We start from the raw sequence: 22,317 nt of genomic DNA, 5'->3' as shown, positions 1-22,317 counted from the left end.
AGTGAAGTATACCATCCAAATAAAATTACAAAAACAAAAAAACAAACCAAGTGCTATATAACGCTCTCTCAAATTTGGCGAATTCATTCATAGCAAATTCCACCGAAAAATCCAAAAACCCTTTTTTAGAAAAAACCCTGATTTCTCAATCTCAAATATTCTCCACCTTCATCTATCTCTCTCTTTTTTCTCTAACAGCAACACGTTAGAAAATAACTTTTTCAGGTATTTTTTCCCCTAAAAATATTCCACCTTTGATCGTTTATTTGATTACCAAATTCCGTTTTTTTTATCGTTTTTTTTCCGCTTTTATTTGATAATCGTAACTGGGTATTTTTCTATTTGTTATTTGGATCATAAATTTTGTTTTTGTATTCTGTTGAATTTTTTTTTGTTATGTTCTGTTGGTTGAAAATTGAGGTTTTCTACCTGAAGCTAAATAATATCTGCATATGTTTTTAATTATATATTTTTTCATTCTTTAATGTCCGAATATGTTTTTATGTTTATGGTTTGTTGTATAAAATTAGTGATTGTGATTTTTTAGCTGAAAAAGAGAAACAATCAATGTTTATGCTGATTGATGTACTAATAGCTTTTCAGTGAAGTAAAGAATTGTTTTTTCCATAGTTTGAAGGAACATTGTAAATAAATTATAGCTTTCCCTTGTAACAAAAATCAAATTTGAAACTTTTTTTGTTATTATTATGCTTTTTGGCATATTAAATTAATCATTGGTCAAACTTTATTTATATGTCGGCCGACCGAACTCTGGATTATTAGGGTCTGCCTTCCTATAAGAACTGGAGCATCTAGACAAATTGAAAACTTATTTTCTTACCCTTTAAGGGAAAAGAACGGTGTTTGGTCTTGATTATAACGTGTGTTTGTCGATGATTTTCTGTATACATGCTGTTTGGATTTTGAGCTTTACCATTCGTTGCATTGCTCAACTCAATACAAACCTTTAGAAAATTTGTTGTGTGGATTGGTCACAATGAGTGATGTTTATGCAATTTTGGTGTATTTTACAGGTGATCAAGAGAGTCAGAGTCTGGTTATCTATATTACCGATCATCTGAACAAAAGAGGGAGGGTACTGGTTTGCGGAGGCATTTAGACTTCTGCGAGCTTAGAATCCTCTCTCCTTTTTTGAAAGCGTAGTCGTTGATTAGCGCTGTTGGGGGCTCCTTTTTCTCATAGTGTGTGTGACCATTGATATTTTGGTGTGCTGAGAAGTGCGAGAGTTTTAAGCTAAAAACGGACAGATATTGAAGCTGAAACAATGGGTTCTATTTGTTCTTGTTTGACTGTTGATGATTTAGAAGATTATGCGAATCCACATAGTCATGTATTTAGGAACTGCGTGTGCGGCGGTTGCTTCCTACAAAACCTTTTGAATGTTGTAAGTCTATAATTATGAACTCTGTTGTTTGTATGACCTTCTGTAACCTATAATTTTGTTGAGGAAAGCTACGCTATGTTCCTTGATCTAAGGATTTGCTTAAAAATGAGGTGCTGAATAGAACAAAATTGTTTGGAATTTTATTTTTAGACAACTTCTTGACGCAATGCAACAGATTTGGATTGTCGACAGTCAGCAATCGACGCATTCATGCAGTCAGCACATCAATGATCGTTGGATCTAGATCGGACGATCCATATTTTGATTTCTTTTAATTTTAAAATACTAAGCTTGAAATTTAGACTGTCAAATCTTGATCCAAAGGCCACTAATGCGATGAATGATGACCGCGTGAATGCGAGAGATTGTGACTGGCAGGCAATCGCCGCAATCCAAATCAGATAATGTCTTAAGTTCCACAGTATATTTGAGTTGTGCATCATCCATAAAAAAATGTACAAAACAAAGAATAGTCATATGGCGTAACTATTTATCTCGTGTTGCTCTACTTATATTGTCCTTCAAATATACATCAAAGTACCATAAGTATCTTGTGGTAAATTCATTGTTTTAATTACCACTTTTATCTTTATATTTTGTAAACAACATTTTGAAGATTATCTTAGTCCTAAAGCAATTTTTCAGAATTTCGTGTCTACATATTATTGACCGGAACTATAGGCCACTATACTGTGTAACTTTTTTTCCAATCCACCTCAAATTTCAGTATGCATCAATATTCCGGAGAGGGGAAATGCAGCCGCTTCCTACATCTATACAGGGGGCAGCATCTAGGACTTCTACTGCATCACTTGATAATTCTCTATCAGACATATACCGTTCTCCTCCAAGGCCGTTGCCTTATGATGCAGACCCTAGGCATTTCCGCTCACAGCATGACGGACTAGTTTCAAGACGTGAAAAGGGTTCCAGTCATTTGAATGAGGAGTCAGAACCTCTAAGGGATGATTTAGATGTAGATTCAGAATCTATGAACTTGAGTGGTAAATGGAATGAATCCACTGGCAAAGATGGGTCAAAGGAATACCGCTCAAAGTCCACGGTAAGACTTTCTTCGGCAAAACCTACAACTGGAGCTGAGATTGTGTACGCATCATCAGAAGAGGAGGATGTTTGTCCAACTTGTCTTGAAGGTAGAGATTTTTAAAATTTCATGCAGTTTTATACTCAAATTTTCATTAGAATACCACTTGATTGTCGAACTCAATGTTGTACTAAATATCTGACCGTAGGATGCTATATTATACACATCTTGACATAATTTGTTTAATTTGGGTATTATAATTTTGTGGTATACTTGCGGATTTATGTAGTCAATAATGACTATTAGCGCCGTTATGGCAACGGAGTAGTCGATGGCCGCCCCCAAATGTGGTGTATCCGGTGGCCGCCCATTAATGCAGCGTTGGTATTATTGATGTTATAAATTAGAATAAAAACTTAGCAAATGATCATTAACAGGGCCTTTTATTAGATTCTTATATTTCTATGAATATTTTCCTTGCAGAATACACTGAAGAGAATCCGAAGATAGTGACAAAATGTTCTCATCATTATCATCTTGGTTGCATATATGAGTGGATGGAGAGAAGTGACACCTGTCCTGTTTGTGGGAAGGTAATATTTACTTTGTACTTTTCAAATTCTTTCTCATGGAATTGCTTTTGGTTCATAGTAGAGCACACGAAAATCAGTGTCGTGGGAAACAGGTTGAACTTAGTCAGTGCAAATTCTTTATCACTGAACTGCTTTTTTTCTGTAACCCGAACTAGGTTAAGAGTGCAATCCAATGTGAATTAACTTGGTTCAGTCAGTTCCAGTAACAACTGGAAAAGAGTTCCAATTCTACTAAACTGAACCTATATAGCACAGACACTACATTGGAGATTGATGACGTGCACAGTGTCTGGCTTGTGTCGGCATCTCACACTAACATTCAATCACTTCTATTTTTTAAATTATTACCAGTGTCTATGTTTCAATGTCGTATCCGGTGTTCCTGTCGGTGTTTCATCGTTCTCAACAATTTTCTTTGTCGACGCACTCCACATAGTTGGATTTTAATAGGAAATCTGCTATTGGCAATAATAGTGTTTGAGAAGAGGGTTTCAGTACCTGTCTTACTAGCATTCCTCTATATGGATTCCTTATTTTCTTAACCTAAATATAGTTCAATTATCTCTTAAGAAATATCTGGAACTTGTAAGTTTCTGGTTACTTCCCTTTTTTGTAAGAATTCTTCTGCGATGTTTCTGGTCCTTCTTTCTTTCTTTCTTGAGAATTCTCTTGCTGAAGGAATATTAAAAAGGAGGTCCAGTGTTCAATATCCGCTGCTAACTAAATCCCTCTCCCCCTAATATTTGTCTATAAAAAATTTACTCCCATGTCCTAATGCAGTTTAGTTCACTGCTTCTAGTATTACTATTGATTCTCTAGACTATATATAGTGTTTTTTCATGTTTTGAAACTAGCTTTTCTGAGACAAATGTAAAGAAACTTAATTTAGTTCACTGCGTGTTTCTGCTACTTAGTGACACACTGCACGGCCTATTAACCGATTGTTGATTGAATAGAACAAAACAAGGGTATGTATAATGTGTGCTCTCACACTATATTAATTCATGTGTGCGCTCTATATGAAACTTATTTTACTTGTTGGCTATGTGTTGCTGCTGTAACATAGTACCATACTTTTATACTCCTTGCATGAGTTGGAGCAGCTTGAACTTGATATTCTGATTATAGTCTTGTTTGGACAAACAATTTAAATAAGTGATTATCATATAAGTGCTTATGTATAAGTTCTTTCAATAACAAAAGAAAATAAAGCCAAACTATTTCATATAGGTTATAAGCTGTTTTCACAAACTATCCGAGAAAGCTTATGCAAATAAGCAAAAAACAACTTCTGGAAACGTCATAAGTTGTTTTCATAAGCTCTCTCAAACAATTTCGCAAGCGCTTCTGTCAGTAAAAATGTAAATAAGCTAATCCAATCAAGTCAAATGTCAATGATTCTAATGCTATTTTAAATGTGTTTGCAGTCACTTGTGAATATAAAATGTTCTAGTGTACTGCATTTGTATATATTATTTTTAATGCTGAACTTGAAGTTGGAGGTCAATGATTGACAAGAGTTGTTTATTTTATTTTTTTCTTTTGGTGTATAGGTGATGCTATTCGATGAAACAACTTAATATTTTGTCGTCGATGATGCCAACAACAGAAGCAACCTGAAAATACAAATATAGACATTGTGAATACTTCAGAGTTCAGACTAAGCACTTATCATGTACAGTAATATGTATAAGTTTTCTCATTTATACTTTTCTCCTTTGCCAAAATTTGCAAGGAAGAAAATATGCAATTTCAGATTGAAACTTTGTCATGGTTCCAACTTTCAGAGTTTGCCTTGTAATGGAAGGATTTTTTTTTTGTCCTTTAATTATTCTGCTTTTATTTTAAATTATGAATTTTTAACCATTGTTCAAGATCATTTTTTTTTTAAATGTATTGTGGTATGTTTGGTCAACCTTTGTTTTCCCCAACCGATTTTAATATAAACTCAAAGGCTGCAAATAGTTTTTTTTTTGGTGAATAAGGCTGCAAATGGTTTAAATTAAGAGTTTTTTTTTTTAAGAAGAGTTAAAGTAGTTGGAGGTCTCAAATTCAATTCTGGGCAAAAAACAAAATAATCTATGGGAAGTGATTCAGTGGACACCAGATGGTTATATTGTAAGTACAGACTACATTGCTACTTGTAATAGCTTAATCAAGTTGATCTCTGGTAAGACCAATGTTTGGATAAATAGCTTAATCAAGTGCTTATCATATAAGTGCTCATGAATAATCTATTTTTATAACAAAATATAAAAATAAAGTTGTTAGGGTTTTTGTGTTGGCTACATTTTGCAAAAACAATTTTCAGCCACATGTTGGACAAGATGTTGTAGCATGTGAGTACAGCATTGTGCTGATCTGAAGCGCGGAGAATTTTTATATCAAATCTTCTGAAGATTTGTTTCGTTTATATGCTCATGCTTATTCGCCAAGCCAATCCGCGCCTTGCTGTCCAAGTCTATGAAGGCGGTTTATGTGTTTTATTCAGATAAAAAATATAACGTGATATATTTTTGTAATAAATCAAATCTATTATTAATATTTCGGGGCATCTTATCTTCGGCAACTCACTTTTGCGTTTCTGGTTGTGGAGAGGTTGAGTAGACCCATCACTTATTCGTCTCCTGCAGTACATTTGGTTCTCTTTGGGCATTAGTTCGTGCGTGGATTGACATTTCATCAGTGTGGATTCTACTTCTTTACGTGATCACTTTGTTCAGTTTACATTGTCAGCAGGTGGATCTTGAGCTCGCCGATCTTTTTTGAAACTCATCTGACTTGCTTGCGTTTGGGTTGTGTGGAAGGAAAGAAATCATAGATTGTTCTTAGGCTCAGCAAGCATTGCTCATCATATGTCAGACTAGATCAAGCTTTTTTTGCTATAAGTGGTTGAAGACGACGAGTGTTACTTTAGTTTCAAACTATCATAGTTGGTGGTCTAGTCATTTGCTTTGTTTATGATTTGTTTATGGTTCTCTTTCATTGACTTTTTGTAAATCTTTATAGTCTACCTCAGTATATCTTATGCTGATGAGACTGTTTTTCACACTCATTGAAGAAAGTCGAACATTTTAGGTTTACAAGTTTTTTTTATCGATCCAACTAATGATTCAGTGTCTTGACCGATTCGGTCACCGATATGGTTTTAAAGCAATAATATTTAAACACAAAAAATGTATAGAATTAAGGAAAGACTCGGGTTGGCCGGAAAAACAAACCAAGTCTTTCCTTTTCCATGTTTAACTAACTAAGTGATGTGATTTATTATCGGGCCGGTTAATGAGATCTCACTAAAAACCAATCTTTTCTCATAATAAAAGCTTGAGTGAAGATTCAAATTAATCCCTTACAAAAATTAAAAATCAAAATCTATTTATTTTAAATTTTAATTAGATACATTTTAATTTTTACTTATATTTAAGACCTACCAAATATTAAAATCTTTAAGGCTAAAAAGACTTCTAAAAAAGTTTTAATATTCTTTGTTGAAAAGTCTAACAGAACTAACACAAAAAAAGAAAGAAAATATCATATAATAATAATTAAGCCGAGTCATATTATCCTAAGGTGTGGATCAAAAACTCTCATCCCTAAGGTGTGGATCAAAACCTCCCCATTCTGCTTGACTTTTATCATATAATAATTGGTCTTCTACACATACAATTTAAAGAAATTGTTTGTCATATTATATTATATATACTGAAACTAGTACTGGCTACCTTCAAACTAAATCTTATATACTGTACAATTTTATATTTTTAGTGCATAAAAAAAAAAACTTGTATACAATTATTATTTGATCACAGATAAGGAAAGCTAAAGAGATGTCTTACTTATCTGTGCTAGTTTTGTTCCTTGCAACTATCACTCTCACACTTGCAAGGAATCACAACAATCAAATTCATGAAGAGAATGCTCGTTCCAATATTGTACTCATCAGTTACCAGCAACCAAATCCACAAAAACAGGTTACTCTCCATTACGGTCCATCCAATGGACCTAATCAACAACGACGACTTAGACGAAGAAAGCTAGCTAGGATGATACCTCCTCGTATGTACGTCCCAGCAATACCCCGCAGATTCCCCATACGACCAGGTCGACCGCCTCCCTTAGGTTATCCATAGAAAAATTTAGAAAAATTGAAAACAATTTGATATGTTATTGAGACACATCAAGATTAACGGTTTATTAAATAACGTAAATCTTGATAGGTCTCAATAAAACATCAAATGATTTTCAAAAAAATTTAAAAAATTTATGGATGATCTATACGATATATACCTTCAATCCAATAGTGAATTTTTTAAAATTCATATTCGGTAGATCATTTGTCCTTCACAAGTGGTCCACTGTAGCATTAGCCAACATAAATGTCATACATTTGGTCCAATTGTACCAAGGAGCAGCCGCTCCATTTTTCAAAAATCCCTAGTTTTTCTTTGTTATTCAAATTGTTTTTTACTTTCTTTATTATTCAAATAAGTGATTTTCACATCCATTTAATTTTTTTTTTTCATGATTTTCTGTTTGTGGTCGTCTTCCGCGGCATTGTGTTTGTAGTCGTCTTGTGCGGCGTTTGTTGGTTTTTCGTTTTGATACCGTGTTTCTTTGATTCAAATTGACATATCATCTTCAACTCATTACGGATCCGATAAAGACTTGACATCAACGTTGCAGATCCTGAAGTATGAAGATTCCGGTTACATTTATTTTGTCATATTTGTAGGTACTTTCATGATGCCGATGTATGCTATTAAACTAGGTGCTGCAAGATTTTTTGTATATTCACTTTTTTCAGTTTTTAGCAATCGAATTTGTAATGATCTATGTATGTTTCGATTTGAATGAATGAATATTTACTTAGTCAAATAAATAAATAAATAAAATAAGTGATCTTAACTGTTGATCAGAACATGTAGATGGTCAGTTAGCAGTCCATTGAGCAGGTGATTGACGGCGGGTCGAGCAGCTGATCCACGGAGGGGGGTTGTACCTGCAGGTGCTCCGATGCCAAAGTCAGACAAGGAAAGAGAGCAAGAGAGATACTAGAGAGAGAAAGTAATGAGAGAATGAATAATGTTACCTAGCTCTCCTGTATATGAGAGCTTATATAGCCCCCAGCTCTGGCCAAAGGTCCTCTTATTGGGTTGGACTTGCCAAGGCCCAATAAGAAGGACTGTCAAGATATCACCCTTAGATAGTGGGTAGAACAATAATTTGCTCCTATCTTGGAGAGGTTCCACCATGTTCTGCTGACATGGATATGATGGGGAAAGCCATGTGGACTTTAGAGGGTATGAAGTGGACTAGTTCTAGTCTAGTCCAGAACAGGAGCCCCCAAGTCGTTGCTCTTAGACATAGGAGTAATGACTTTTAGGCTAAGCCTAATGTCGAGGAGGGATGTCCTCGTTACCTCTGTTGATTTTGTGTAGTTCAGTTTTTGTACGAGGATGTGCTCGTCACCTGGTGTAATCCTGCTCATGATGTTTACGAGGAGGTTGAAGACCATAACTGTTTGAAGAGGGACGTGCTCGTCACTTTGCTCGTCACCTGTTATAACCTTGCTCGTTATGTTCACGAGGAGGTATTTTTGTGAAACGCTGCTTTCATACGAGCAGCTGTTCATGAAAGATTGCTTCTTTTTAGAGCTCGTGCCTGTGGCGACGAGGGGATGCCTGCGAAGAGGTGTATTTATTGCTTTTTATTTTTACGAGGGGGTGTATAAACCGTTGGGTCAAAAGCCTTTTCGTTGTAGTGGCCTTTGATTTCTTTAAATAGAGAGAAGTGAATTTATTTTTCACTTTTCACTCTCTCTCTTCGTTTGCTGCTGTTAGGATTCTCTGAGAGCTTTGCTCAAGTGTCAAGTCTCGTTCTTTCAATCCTCTTCGAATTCAAGGTATTCCTCAAATTTCTTCTTATGATTTGCTTGTTTAGATCTAGTTTTTATTGTTTTTTGCTCAGTTTGGGTGTTTTCTGGGTTCTTCCATGAAGAACATGATGAATTTATGAACATAGGATGAACATGGGATGAAATTTCCGAGCACTAGATTAATGTAGGATAGATTTCTGGGTAAATTTAGGAGTCTGTGTTTGGTCGGGGAGCCTCATCCCCATACAAATTGGCTGGATTTTAATCCGGGGAGCTTGTCCCTCGTGCGACATAAATCTGCACAAAAATTCTAGCCGGGGTGCCTCGTCCCCGTGCAACTTGAAGTTGCTCACAATTAATCCGGGGAGCTTGTCCCCCGTGCGGCATAAATCTGCACAAAAACTCTAACCGGACTTGAAGTTGCTCACAATTAATCCGGGGAGCTTTGTCCCCCGTTCCTAATAATTTTATTTGCAAAAATTATGAACCGGGGAGCCTCGTCCCCGTTTTTTATTTAGAGTAAATTTTGGCCCAAATTTTTGTTTGTAAAAATTTGAACCGAGGAGCCTCGTCCCCGTCCCCGACCACCTCAGCACATGACGTGGCGTCCTTGACGTGTCACCTTCACAGCACGATAAACACATGCTCCGCGCTACAACAGCCATTCAGTCACGAAGCCTATCCACTTTCCTAGTATTGTGGAACAACTCCACCAGGATATGAGCAACAACTGCTTTCCCTATCATACAGGGCATATTCTGGGAGTCGAGTCTATTGGGCCTGCTCATTCCAGCCCATTAGACCGACATTTGGCCCAGCGTCGGGGGCAACTATATAAGTTCTTCTATACAGGAGAACCAGATATTCAATTCTCTACAATCTCTCTATTCTCTCTTGTATCTCTCATTCTCTTGTTGACTTAAGCATCGGAGTGCCTGCAGGTACAACCCCTCCTCCGGTGGACGTATTGCTGCTCAACGGACGATTGCTGGCCATCACACCTACTCTGATCAACAGGTTAGATCACATATTAAAAAAACTACTTATAATTAGATGGTTTAGAGACCAAACCATAAAGATGATAATCATATGGTATTTATTTATTTTTGAATGGCAAATAATAATCATATGGTATTTGTCAATGATTGAATTAAAAAACCCTCATTATACCAAACCAATACATTTATTTTCTCATCAAAGACCATAAACAACTATTATTACTAAGTTCATGAAGGAAAATAACGCTTTTGATTGAATTGGTAAACACAGTCGTAGAAACTGAATGATGATGAACGATATCGTAGGAAGTAGGAACAAAGACAGAATGATTATGTACGATTTATAGAACATTGATTGATGATGAACGAGTGAGTATAATGATGATGAACGATGATGAAGTACCGAATGATTGTGAGTAGCGTTGCTAAATTGTGGGATTTGGGAAAAAAGAAATATTTGAGATTCTTCATCTCCTCTGTGTAAAATGAAAATTCTTCATCTCCCTAATACTTTTTTTTTTCTTTCTTGCTTTGGCATTTTTTTTTGGTATATGCAAATCTTCTTTTCTTCGCTTATTTTTTCTTGTAAGTTTGCCTTTTTTTTTTTTTTACGTATGAAACTTTGCTCCAGTTACTTTGGATGAAACTTTGATGCGAAGATCGTGATGTATTGTGATCAATTGTAAATTTGAAGATAAACTACATCTTTTAAAGTCAAAAATCATTTTTTTTAGATTAAAAAAAAAACATTTTTTGTCTCTCAAATTATTATTTTGGGGTAAAACTTATGTTATAACTCAATATTAACCTCAAAAAAAAAAATGTTATAACTCAATATTTTTGCAACAAATGTAATAATTGCAGGATCAAAACGTTGGATTTTAAGATGGATAGATTATTTTTGTAAATGTAAGAAACAAAAATTGTAACAACCTATTTTATTATTATAGTAAATAATAATTATAAGTAACTTTATGTTAAATTAAGTCACTAATTTAAATAGGACTTATTAGTAAATATGAGAAGAGGAATAATATCATAGAGAAGAAACTATTCTATAGAGGGACATTATTGTAAAACTCTATCAACAAGTATACATAAAGTGAGTGTTGGGAAAAAGAAAAAAGAAAAACAATTTTAGTCTCTCTCTCTCTTTCCTCTCGGCAGAACACAACCCCACCCCCTCCAATGTAGTTTTCTTCAAATTCACCATTAACACCACATGCATGCTTAGGATTCAAGAAGAATAAACACCTTCTACCTTATTAACAAGCTTAGTGAAGAAGATTATACATTGGATCTGCATCATGAGTTAACAAAAGAGAAGAAGTTGGAACTCAAGTGTTAGGGATTTCTCCAATCTTCTTCATTTTCACTCACCCATCAAGAACTACCTTCAAAGAGTCAAGGTGAGTTCTTATTAAGTTTGATTTTGGTAGAAATTAGAGTTTGAGTAAATTAGAATTAGAGTTTGAGAAATTAGAGTTTGAGTAAATTAGAGTTTGGTAGAAATTAGAGTTCTTATTAAGTATTAAAAGTTGCATGTATTAGAATGTTAAGAAATTCTATCTCAACTTATGAAAAATTATGCTTAGAGACTTCAATGTAGAAATTAGAGTATGTTAAATTCATAATTTTATTATGATTGCTCATGGTTTAATTAAAATTCCATGTTAATTGAAATTGGAATAGTGCTGAGACTTCTTTAGGACCGTTGAAACTTTTGGTGACTACTAATATTGTAGCAAAATGGTTAGTTTGAATTGTTGGAAAATTCTGTAACATTTTAATAGGTACAGCAGCTGTCTTGGATGAAAAATGTCCAAAACAGAGGTGGCCAGTCTTGTTGTGTAGAGCATAAGGTTATGCTAGTTTTACACTCCTTTACTTAGAATTAGTACTCATATTTTGGACTAATAGAAATTGTCAAATAAAGAACTTTAGCTTTTGATTTAGAAACAAAAGGGATAGTGAAGATGTTTATAGACTTTACTATAACTAAGCATTAGTTTTCTTTAAATTAAATTAAAGAATAGTTGTTGATCTAGTTAATTATCCATAAGGATAAAGACCTATGTTGTGAAGCAACGTACGTAGTAATAATCATCGTGAGTTGTTGTCTGAAATGAATATTTCATCCGGATAGGCAAGGCTTCCGACATCGCTCACACTCAGTTGCCTTGTAGTTAAAAGAAAAAAAATGCAAGATAATACCCTCTTGAGTGTTCAACTATTCCATTACGTTGGAAAGATAATGATTGTTATTTACATTATTATTATTAGTTATAAAAATCCGGGTACTTGGGTTAGGCTGGTTATGGATTTAGTTAAGAACTCATTGAGATATAATCTCATCCCGTCAAGTTTTTATTTTCAGATGAACAGGTTCCAAGGAAGGAAAAGGAAACAGGAATTTAAGCTTCAAGTTTTATTTTGCTTGCCTAATCCCTTGTATAACTTTTGTGGAATGTATTATATCTCCTAAGTTGTATCTTGAACTTGTTAAGTCAAGAGCTATGTAATTAATAACTTGAATTAGTTGTGAATCTTGTTATAACTCCTTTTGTATCTTGGACTTAATGAGTCAAGTACTATGTGACCGAACTAAGTATTGTACCAAAGGAATGACGTGATCGGATGTGTTCAGACTTATATACTATGTTATCCTGTATCAAGATTAATGTCCTAATTGATTTATTAGCTTAAATTATTAGAATGTTATATTTTTGGTATCAGAGCCTGATTTCGATCCAGGGACCTATGGGTTATGGGCCATTATGAAGTCCGGATAATGAAGGTGGTAAAGGCAACTTATATGCCACTGTTCCCACCCTTTTGATGATTTGATATGGTCCTATGTATCTTGGGCTTAACTTCTTTGTCTTGAAAATTCCTCTTAATCCCAACCTAGGAGTTACTTTCAAAAACACATGATCACCTTCTTTGAATTCTAAAGGCCGCCTTTTTTTATCTGTGTAACTCTTTTGTCGGCTCTGAGCAACCTTCATCTTTTCTTGTATCATTTTTATTTTCTCTGTGGTCTCTTGGATTATCTCTGGTCCAAGAAAAATGCAATTATATAAGTCAAGTGAACTATATGTTATAACTCTCTCAAAGTAACAAAAAAGCTTTCATACACAGTTTCCACGGTAATTCAATTTGAGATAATCGAAGTAACAAAAAAGCTATTTCATACACAGTTTCTATAGTAATTCAATTCAGGCAAACAAAAACAACACATGGCACATTAGAAATTTTTCACACAGAAAAGTGATAGATGCATAAAAGTTAGGCATTCAAAGAGAACTTACCAATCCATTCACAATTGCAAAACAGGGACATTCTCATTTGTCTAAATCAAAATCTAAATAAACATCATCAACTCCGATCTACTGTAAACATTGTTGTGGTCATCCTCTAGAGAAGGGTATGCTGCAACAAGAGCGTCTTGAGCTCCAATATAAAGAGAGTTATAAATCTTCCAATACACCTCCCTCACTTTTCGGGCAGGTTGGAACAGCCCTTGAAGACAGTAATTAAGAACAACAGCAGAACCCAAGGCTACCCGCATCCCTTCAATGGCTTCCATCACAGCATTTATCACATGTGGAGAAGTTTCAAATATATTTGGCCAAACATAGTTCAGCAAATGGACCAGCGCATCCTCGCAACCCAAACCAGCCACTCCCAATGCCATGTGCTTCACAGCAGATGCAGCTGTCTGCCTATGAACCAAATCCCTGTCCATAAGAGCATCCTCAAGCAAAGGAATCACTGCATAGATGTAGTCCTTGCCCATTTCACCAATATACTCAAAGAGGAAAGAGAGAGACTTGAGCACACCATTTTGCACATTTAGCTCTGGAACACGGTACTCATTCATCAGTGCTGGCAAAACTGTGAAGGGTGAACATGTTTCTGCAACAATAGCAATGGCAACAGTAGTGCATACACGATTCTGCCTCTCCTGCACCTTGAGATTATTCAATAGAGTTGCCAGGACATCCTGTGGTCCGATGGCTTTTGCAATATATCCGAAAGTGTTCACAGTAGCTCTACGAATTCCCTTCTTGTGTGCCTTAAGCATCTCAAGAAGCTCAAAACAGATCCTCATCCATTCTCTGGCAGGTACAAACTCAGCCCCACGGTCAGCAATCCTACCCACAAGGTCAATACAGTTCTCCTGGACTTTCTCGTGCCTATTCTTCAATATTGGAGTCAACCTGGGAAGCAAATCCTTAATAGGTGGAGTCATCTTCGTCATACCAATAACATTAACAATAGACTTGAGAGCACCCAAAATTGAACCTAGAACTTCTGGATACTCTTCTCCAAGATGCTCATACAAGACAACACCAAGATGACCCATCAACTGTTCCTCATGGCACTGCTTCATGACAACAGCAATCCTCGAAATGAGGTCTGCTGCTTGCTGTCTCACCTTTGCACTCTTATTGTTTAACCTCCACGTGATGGTACCACAAATCTGAGGAAGATATAGTTTTATTCTCTGCCCGAGCGAGTTTACAACTGCACCGAACCCATTAAGCATCACATTAGCATCATCGCTGGTCTGCTCTTGGAAAGCATAAAGAATACCATCAATCAAAAGTTCTTCCAACCGTGCATCTATATCAGATGATCCCAAGTTAGTGACCACCTTCTCAATAGTTTCCATGACCATTCGCCTATAAGGTTCACTCTCATCTTTAAGATCTTGAAAAATTCTTCCAACAATATCGGCAACACCAACCTTATTTGCTATCTCAACAGTCGTCTCCACAAGTTGCTTGTAGTTTCTTCTATCCAAAGCCATCCTCCTAACCCAGAAGTTTCTGAAAAACTCAGGGAGGATATCAGTTCTAATATACTCAGCTTCCACACCCTCGGTGCTCACACACTGCTTCACCACTTTCAAAACAATTTTCTTCATTTCTTCATCGGGTGACTGAAACTCCCGAATCAGAATAAGCATGACTTCCTTAGTACAATAGCTAGCATATAAGGATTCCATCAACGGAATGATAAACCCAATTGCCTTCAAAAACGCAGCCAGCACCTTACCACGGTGTTGCCTAATTCCCTTCCACAGTGGCTTCAACACCGAGTCAAAACTTTCAATACCATAAGGGGCAGCCGCCTCAGCAAGTGCAGCAAGAGATAATGCAGTGATCATCCTCACCTTCTGATTCTCATCATTCAAACCATGCTCTATAATCTCCACAAGAGATCTCAGATGGGGCAACACAGCGCATCCAATTAAAATGGCAATCTGCTGTACAATCTTAACACCAGTGTGTCGAGCTTGCCATGATTTCTTACTCTGACAAACAGCCTTCAGGAAGGGCAATAAAGCCGGAATACCAAGAGCAGACGCAACAACACTAAAAGCTCTAGCAGTGGTATTCCTAACATATTCATCAATGTTATCTATGTCAGGCCTCATGGCAGCAATCATGGTGGCCAAACCAGCCGCTTTACTGAGATTCGATATTATTTCTCTCCCCTCAACACGGGCATAGTAGTCTTCATCAATCAAGAGGGGCTCAATAACAACAAGAATCTTATGCACACAAGGCCGAACCAATTCATCCAATTTATAAAGAACTCTATCAATTACCTTTACCAAAAGATGTCTCTCTTGGTCCTCCAAAGTAGGCTGCATAAGCAATGGCAGAATTCGGTTAAACAAAGGTCCAGCACCGAACTCACGAGCCTTATCAGTTAACTGCCTCAAAGCAGTTTTCCTCTGTGGTGGAGTACCGTTCTTCACTTTAAGCAGAAGCTTCATAATCTTCCTCTCTTTCTGCTCATCTGGAGACAACTCGTCTTCATTTTCTTCATTCAACAAAGCCCCGAAATACTGATAATCTTCAGGTTTCATGAAAGGCAAACCACCAGGAGCTTCCTTAGGAACATCATACTGCTGACCACGATTCTCTTCAGGAATTTGATAAAGCGGAGTCCCCAACGGTGTAGGGGTAGCAAGAAGCTTCCTTGCAGGAGTTCTAATTGGCACATAAGAAGCAGGAGGATCCAAAACCTTATACCCTTGTTGTGGAAACATAGCATCAAGCTCTTGATCGGCCAAAGGACGATTCCTCTCTTCAATATCCCTCTCCCACCTCAACAAATTATACTGCTCAGGTGTAAATGAACCTTGTAAAGCACCAGGAGTAGGAGTAGCCAATTCAACACCACCAACAGGAGTTGCACCAGGTAATGGAGTTGCACTCCCCATAGTAGCAGGTGTTTCATCCCATCTTGATCTTTGTCTCTTGGGAGTTGGAGTAGCCATTCCAGGAAGCTTAGGAGTAGCATCCCAAGCAGTTGCACCAGGTGTAGCACCACCAGGAGTAGCAACCAACCTATTCCTCCTCCCTGGAGTAGCATCAATAACTCTCCCCGGTGTCATCGATTCCGGAGCATCCCAATCAGATGTTTTAGCCTTCTTAGCATTAGTCCTCTTTGTTTGATCGAACTCTCTCTTCAACGCTTCATCCCTCATAATTTCAGCATAAGTCCTCACAGATGGATCCGGCGTCTTCTCTCCAGCAGCAAAAGGATCATGTCTATCCGGAGAAAGAATCTGATTCAACCTACGCTTACGATAATCATCTTCACGATCAATTATTCGCCGCGACTGAGGTAAACTCGAATCTCCTGCATCGTTTTCGGTATCGAAGGTGAGTGAAGCGAGTTCTTGTTCCATCTTCTTTCGGTCTTCTTGCGTTTTCCTAATTTCGATGAGATTATGAAAAAAAGAATTGTTTATATATCATGCCTAAATAGTAAATATCACATAAACCGACCTACCGAATGGGTTTTTCGGTATGGTCCATTCAATTTAAATGGGCTATAAGCCTTATCAAGAGGTTATTTTTTTGACGCATAAAATTTATATTATTGAGAGATATATTTATATTTATATCTATATCTATACTATATATATATATATATATATATATATATATATATATATATATATATATATATATATATATATATATATATATAGGGGGCTGCTAACTTAGACCCAGTTGGGTCTAAGTTAGCAAGGTGCACCTTTTCAGTTGGACAAAAATACCCATTTTTTTAATTTTTGAAAGAATAGAGCAACAGGGGCATTTCTGTAATTTACCCAACAGTACACGCGCCCCCAATTTCTTTTCCCACCCCCAGGACACGTGGCAGCTCCTGATTGCACAAAAATCACGCGCGTGCATCACACGCGCCGACAGGCGCGCGTGGGTGAAGGATGACGCGGAGAGAGAAAGCTTTTTGAAAAGGCAGGACACGTGTCGCTGTCTGATTGGCTGGGCGTGATTTTTTTCCATTTAATACTTTGAACTCGATTATTTCATCGTAAATTAATTTTTTATTTTTTATTTTTTATACCAAAATTCATAATTTTTTTTTCTCTACAAATAGAGACTTGGTTCGTTTGATTTGGACACAGAAAAAAAAACCCAATTTTTCACTACCTTAATCTCATTTTTCACTACCTTACATCAACTCACTGAAACCATTCTACCAGGAAAATGGTTTCAGAGTACAAATCTCTGAAACCATTCTACAAGCTAAATGGTTTCAGAAGCAAATAACTAATAATCAACTTACTGAAACCATTCTACCAGCAAAATGGTTTCAGATTACAACTCTCTGAAACCATTGTACCAGATAAATGGTTTCAGAAGCAAACACAATTAATAAATTACTCACTGAAACCATTCTACCAGTAAAATGGTTTCAGAATACAACTATGTGCAACCATTCTACAAGCTAAATGGTTTCAGAAGCAAATAACTAATAATCAACTTACTGAAACCATTCTACCTGCAAAATGGTTTCAGATTACAACTCTCTGAAACCATTGTACCAGATAAATGGTTTCAGAAGCAAACACAATTAATAAATTACTCATTGAAACCATTCTACCAGTAAAATGGTTTCAGAATACAACTATGTGCAACCATTCTACCAGTAAAATGGTTTCAGAAGCAAACATTAGTTTTTAATTACCGTTTTATCTCATTTAATTAACTAAAAATAGTTTCAGGTCTCCAAAAATTTCATAAAATATACCAAAAGTTCCAGAATATTATCTACTATTTTCCTGGTATAATGGTTTCAGTGAGTTGGTTGAGTGGTGCGTGTTAAATTACAACACACAAGTAACGTATTTAGTAGACAAAAAATGAGATTAAGGTAGTGAAAAATTGCGTTTTTTTTTCGGTGTCCAAATCAAACGAACCAAGTCTCTATTTGAAGACAAAAAAAAATTATGAATTTTGGTATAAAAATAAAAAAATAAAAAATTAATTTACAACGAAATAATTGAGTTCAAAGTATTAAATGAACAAAAATCACGCCCAGCCAACCATTGTGTGACACGTGTCCTACTTTTAAAAGCAAATTTTTCTCTCTCCAGGTTGTAATCCAGTGTGGCGCAGGCGCTGGAATCTGATGGATCAGGATGATCTGGGCTGTCTGATTGATCAGACAGTCTTGATGAGATCAGATCTTGGCTGTCTGATGGAAATCAACGGTCTGTAACCATGGTCCTTCGGTACGCGCGCGACACTGGATCCGCGTCTATTAATGGTTTCAGAAGGTGGGGCGCGTGTAATGTTGGTGTAAAATTACAGAAATGCCCCTGTTGCTCTATTCTTTCAAAAATTAAAAGAATGGGTATTTTGGTCCAATTGAAAAGGTGCATCTTGCTAACTTAGACCTAACTAGGGTCTAAGTTAGAAAACCCCATATATATATATATATAAAGAAGATACGTGATTTTTGGTATGAACTTTTCATAATATCAACAATACTTTTAATTTTTTTACTACCAACAAAAAAATTTTATTAACAAACTCACCATAACATAAGATAATTTTTTTTTTAGCAACAAAAAATCTTTTATTAACAAACTGAACATAACATAAGTTATATATATATATTTTTGAACATAATTTAAACAAAGATAGGCGCGGAACGCGCCTGGCTGGCCCACTAGTTTTGATAAAAATTATATTAGTGGGAAATATTTTTCGATAAATATATTTTCAATATATAAACGAATTATATTTTGATTTATTTTTACGTATAATTATATTTTGATAAATATTGATAAAAATGAAAAGAAAAAAAAACACCTAGTTAATCAAAAAATGAGAGAAATAATAATTAAATAATACTCCTCTAGTGAGAACATCCACTTTTTAGATACATTGAGAATTCAATGTATTTAGTCTATATTATAGGCTAAATACATTGAATTCTCAATGTATCTAAAAAGTGAATGTTCTCTTATATTTAGGACCGGAGGGAGTATCGAGTTTCTTAAAAAATAATATGTAGTATTTCTTAAACAATTATATTATTTATACTTCTACACAAGAATTACTCTAACTAGTTCCAGTGTCCGTGCTAACGCGTGAGAAACACCGTCTTGTAGTAATTTCGTACAATAAATATATGTATTGTCAAAATGTTATAGTAAATAAATATATACTTCAATATAGAACTCGTTGGACAATTAAGATTTTAGTATCCGTGAAATTTGCCTTAATATTACACAATTCAAAAAGATATGCATTATTTCTATGTAAAACCAAAATATAATGCATAATCATACTACATGGCAACCTAATAGAAAACATTAAAAATTTGTCAAGTTGTTAAAATATTACATAACTTCAAAACACAGCATTTAGTTCAATGCAATATCCATTGGTTTGAAGATGTTCTACCAATCTCCTTATGTTTCCTAAAGGTTATCAAAAACTTTCGGAAAAACAACATTGATAGTTGAACTTGGAAGTACCGGCTTTTAAATGTTAAAAAAAAGACAGGGTTATGGTAAGTGTTTGTGGTTCAGCCCCCCATATTTTTGGGGCTTAGTTAAGGAATAATTGAAGAAAGTACTAAAAGCAGGGTTATGGTAAGCCCCCGTGTGGATATTGAGATATTACCCTAAAAATAGTCAAACAAATTAAAGTAAAACTATAGACCAATGTAGAAAATACAATGAATCTATCAACAAAAAAATAAAGTAGAAAATAAAAACTCACTTTAATTATATCCAATCTACAATATAATCCTGAAGAAGTAGAAATACATGATAATCATCATACTATGCCTTCAAAGACAAACCATTCGTTTAATTCTCCAAGTCCCAGTTTTATAATTGATGGTCCTGGTTTCTTGCACATACCTTGCACATTAAGAACATCTTTATAAAAGTCAATGAAAAAATTTCATATTTACAAAGGGGGAGATAAATTCAATAAAAAAAATCACATGTGAATATAAAAATATTGAAATGATCATTCTAGCCAAGAGAAAAAACAAAATGAGAATGTTAAGAAAGCTAATAGACCTAGTTTATCCTCATTAACCATTAACCATGTCATTATCTTTTTGTTTGTTACTTCATTGTCATTGCTAACTTATTAGAGGAATTAACCATGTCATTATCTTGTTGTTTGTTATTTCCCTGTCATTGCTAACTTGTTAGAAGAAAGTATTGGAGAATGTTAAATAAATTGTACAACAATAAGAAATAACACTTACATAGCTGAATAACACTTTTCCATTGATATGAAGATGCCTCGGACATGGTAAGCAAAAGTCTGAAGCTATTCCCTTGTCAGAACCACGTATAGCTTCTTCCAAAATAAGGATTAGAAAATTGAGGATTAAAAGAAAGAAACTCAAATTAACTTTTACTAGAAAAGAAGTCACAAACAAAAACACAGACTTGCAACAACATAATATACTACATATTGCTCAACTCATCTAAAAATATACATGTGCAGAGATGACAATTTTTCATCAATGAAGAATTGAACAAAAGCCTTGAAATGACAATTTGTCTTTAAAACTGAAAACGAAAAAGAATCAAAGAAAAATTTAATTGCAAAGAGAAACAACCTAGAAAAGAAATTTTCACCTCTCTTAGCAGCTTCCTTCCAATTTTCACCGTTGTCGGCGGTTGTTTAAGGAGAGGAAGAAAGAAGAAGGAATGGTGAGATGATAACAGTGAGATGGTGAGGATGGGACAATGGTGAGAGGGGTATTTTTGTGTGAAATGGTGATGGTGAAGGGAGGATGAGATATGGAGAGGAAGGAGAGAAAGAACATGTTAATGTTGTTCTGCTGCATATAGTGGACTCATTTTGTGCTTGACTTGGGGCTTGGACCTAATTTATTTTTTGTTTGTTTGTGGAAAAAGGGGGAAATTTGAATTTTGAATTTTCTTCATGTCTAACAACCAAGTTGGCATCAAAGCTAACTATGGCAAAGAAATAATATTTTTTAATGATGATTTGACAATGATGTAGTTAGAGGTGGACAAATAAGCAAACTTGCCCAAACATAGGTTTGAGTTTGTATATTATTAAGAATAAGAATTAAGATTAAGATTTCAATATATTTTTAATGCTGAACTTGAAGTTGGAGTTCAATGAATGACAAGAATTGTTTATTTTATTTTTTGTTTTGTGACATCGCATATATTATGTAGGAGTCGGAGTTCGAACCATGTACACTCCATTTATTCACTTTTAAGATGAAATTTTTAATCATTAAGCTATTAGAAAAAAATATTAAATTAAAAAAACCACTTTTCGTCAAATTTGACTGATATAGAACTTGCTGGAATTTTACGCACCGTTGGTGTCAAATCCTTTTAACACTTTATCTTCTTTTTCATCCACTAATGAAAAAGGGATTTTGATAATATTTTTTAATCTAAAATCATCTTTTATTTATTTTTTTCAAAAGTAAAAGCAAAATAAATAAACGGAGAAAATATAAAGACTAGGGGACATTAAACTTGACCTAGATATAATTCAAATAGGGATACATCAGTATAAAATAGACCTAGTGGATCAACCATAAGTCATCATAACAAAAATTCATTAACGGGATAACGAACCTGCGTACAGACGTGAAACCAGATGAAAAAAATGTGAAATGAATCATGCTTTAGATTGTTTTTTCTTTCTTTCTATTTATTCAAATAGTATATATATATATATATATATATATATATATATATATATATATATATATATATATATATATATATATATATATATATATATATATATATATATATATATATATATATATATTTTTTTTTTTTTTTTTTATTTTTTTTCTTGGCCTCCATGTTAAAATAACAATATTTTTCTTTAACTCTTGGTGAAAGTATCTCTTATATTCTAAGCTTGTTCCAAAAATCTATTTTTATCCTAATTTCATTTTTCATCTATTTTTCTATGTGGTCCCCTCACTCTTCTTCTAATATCAACCGTTTAATTTCATTCCTTTTTTATGTGATCCCCTTAATCTTCTTCTAATCTCAATTGTTTAACGAAACACATCATTGTGAAAAA

General features: G+C 34.9%; 2 protein-coding genes and 2 long non-coding RNA genes across 6 annotated transcripts; 2 read left to right on the top strand and 2 right to left on the bottom strand.

The window, feature by feature from the left end:
• On the top strand, window positions 1-4,871 carry LOC123890137 (E3 ubiquitin-protein ligase At3g02290-like). Its single transcript, XM_045939692.1, has 5 exons — window positions 1-225; window positions 1,035-1,405; window positions 2,133-2,559; window positions 2,934-3,043; window positions 4,597-4,871. The coding sequence occupies exons 2-5, from the start codon at window positions 1,286-1,288 to the stop codon at window positions 4,621-4,623; spliced, it is 684 nt and encodes a 227-aa protein (XP_045795648.1). The 5' UTR covers window positions 1-225; window positions 1,035-1,285; the 3' UTR covers window positions 4,624-4,871.
• Window positions 4,872-10,888: 6,017 nt separating this feature from the next.
• Window positions 10,889-12,591, top strand: LOC123890239. Its single transcript, XR_006802799.1, has 2 exons — window positions 10,889-11,325; window positions 12,294-12,591. It is a non-coding gene; the product is annotated as an uncharacterized LOC123890239 (long non-coding RNA).
• Window positions 12,471-16,659, bottom strand: LOC123890238 (splicing factor 3B subunit 1-like). The gene is made up of 2 exons (XM_045939804.1): window positions 13,228-16,659; window positions 12,471-12,971 (listed from the first exon to the last, which is right to left on the bottom strand). The coding sequence occupies exon 1, from the start codon at window positions 16,626-16,628 to the stop codon at window positions 13,281-13,283; it is 3,348 nt and encodes a 1,115-aa protein (XP_045795760.1). The 5' UTR covers window positions 16,629-16,659; the 3' UTR covers window positions 12,471-12,971; window positions 13,228-13,280.
• Window positions 16,660-19,594: 2,935 nt separating this feature from the next.
• Window positions 19,595-21,062, bottom strand: LOC123890237. Of its 3 annotated transcripts, XR_006802798.1 has the most exons (4): window positions 20,868-21,062; window positions 20,489-20,583; window positions 19,987-20,147; window positions 19,839-19,888 (listed from the first exon to the last, which is right to left on the bottom strand). It is a non-coding gene; the product is annotated as an uncharacterized LOC123890237 (long non-coding RNA). The 3 variants fall into 3 exon arrangements; XR_006802796.1 differs by having other exon boundaries at window positions 19,595-20,147; XR_006802797.1 differs by having other exon boundaries at window positions 19,595-20,129.
• Between the last annotated feature and the right edge of the window lie 1,255 nt (window positions 21,063-22,317).

The sequence above is a fragment of the Trifolium pratense genome, linkage group LG6 (genome assembly GCF_020283565.1).
Source record: "Trifolium pratense cultivar HEN17-A07 linkage group LG6, ARS_RC_1.1, whole genome shotgun sequence".
Taxonomy (NCBI): Eukaryota; Viridiplantae; Streptophyta; class Magnoliopsida; order Fabales; family Fabaceae; genus Trifolium; species Trifolium pratense.
The sequence above is the reverse complement of the archived record's forward strand: the minus strand, read 5'-3'. Positions and strand labels throughout refer to the sequence as shown.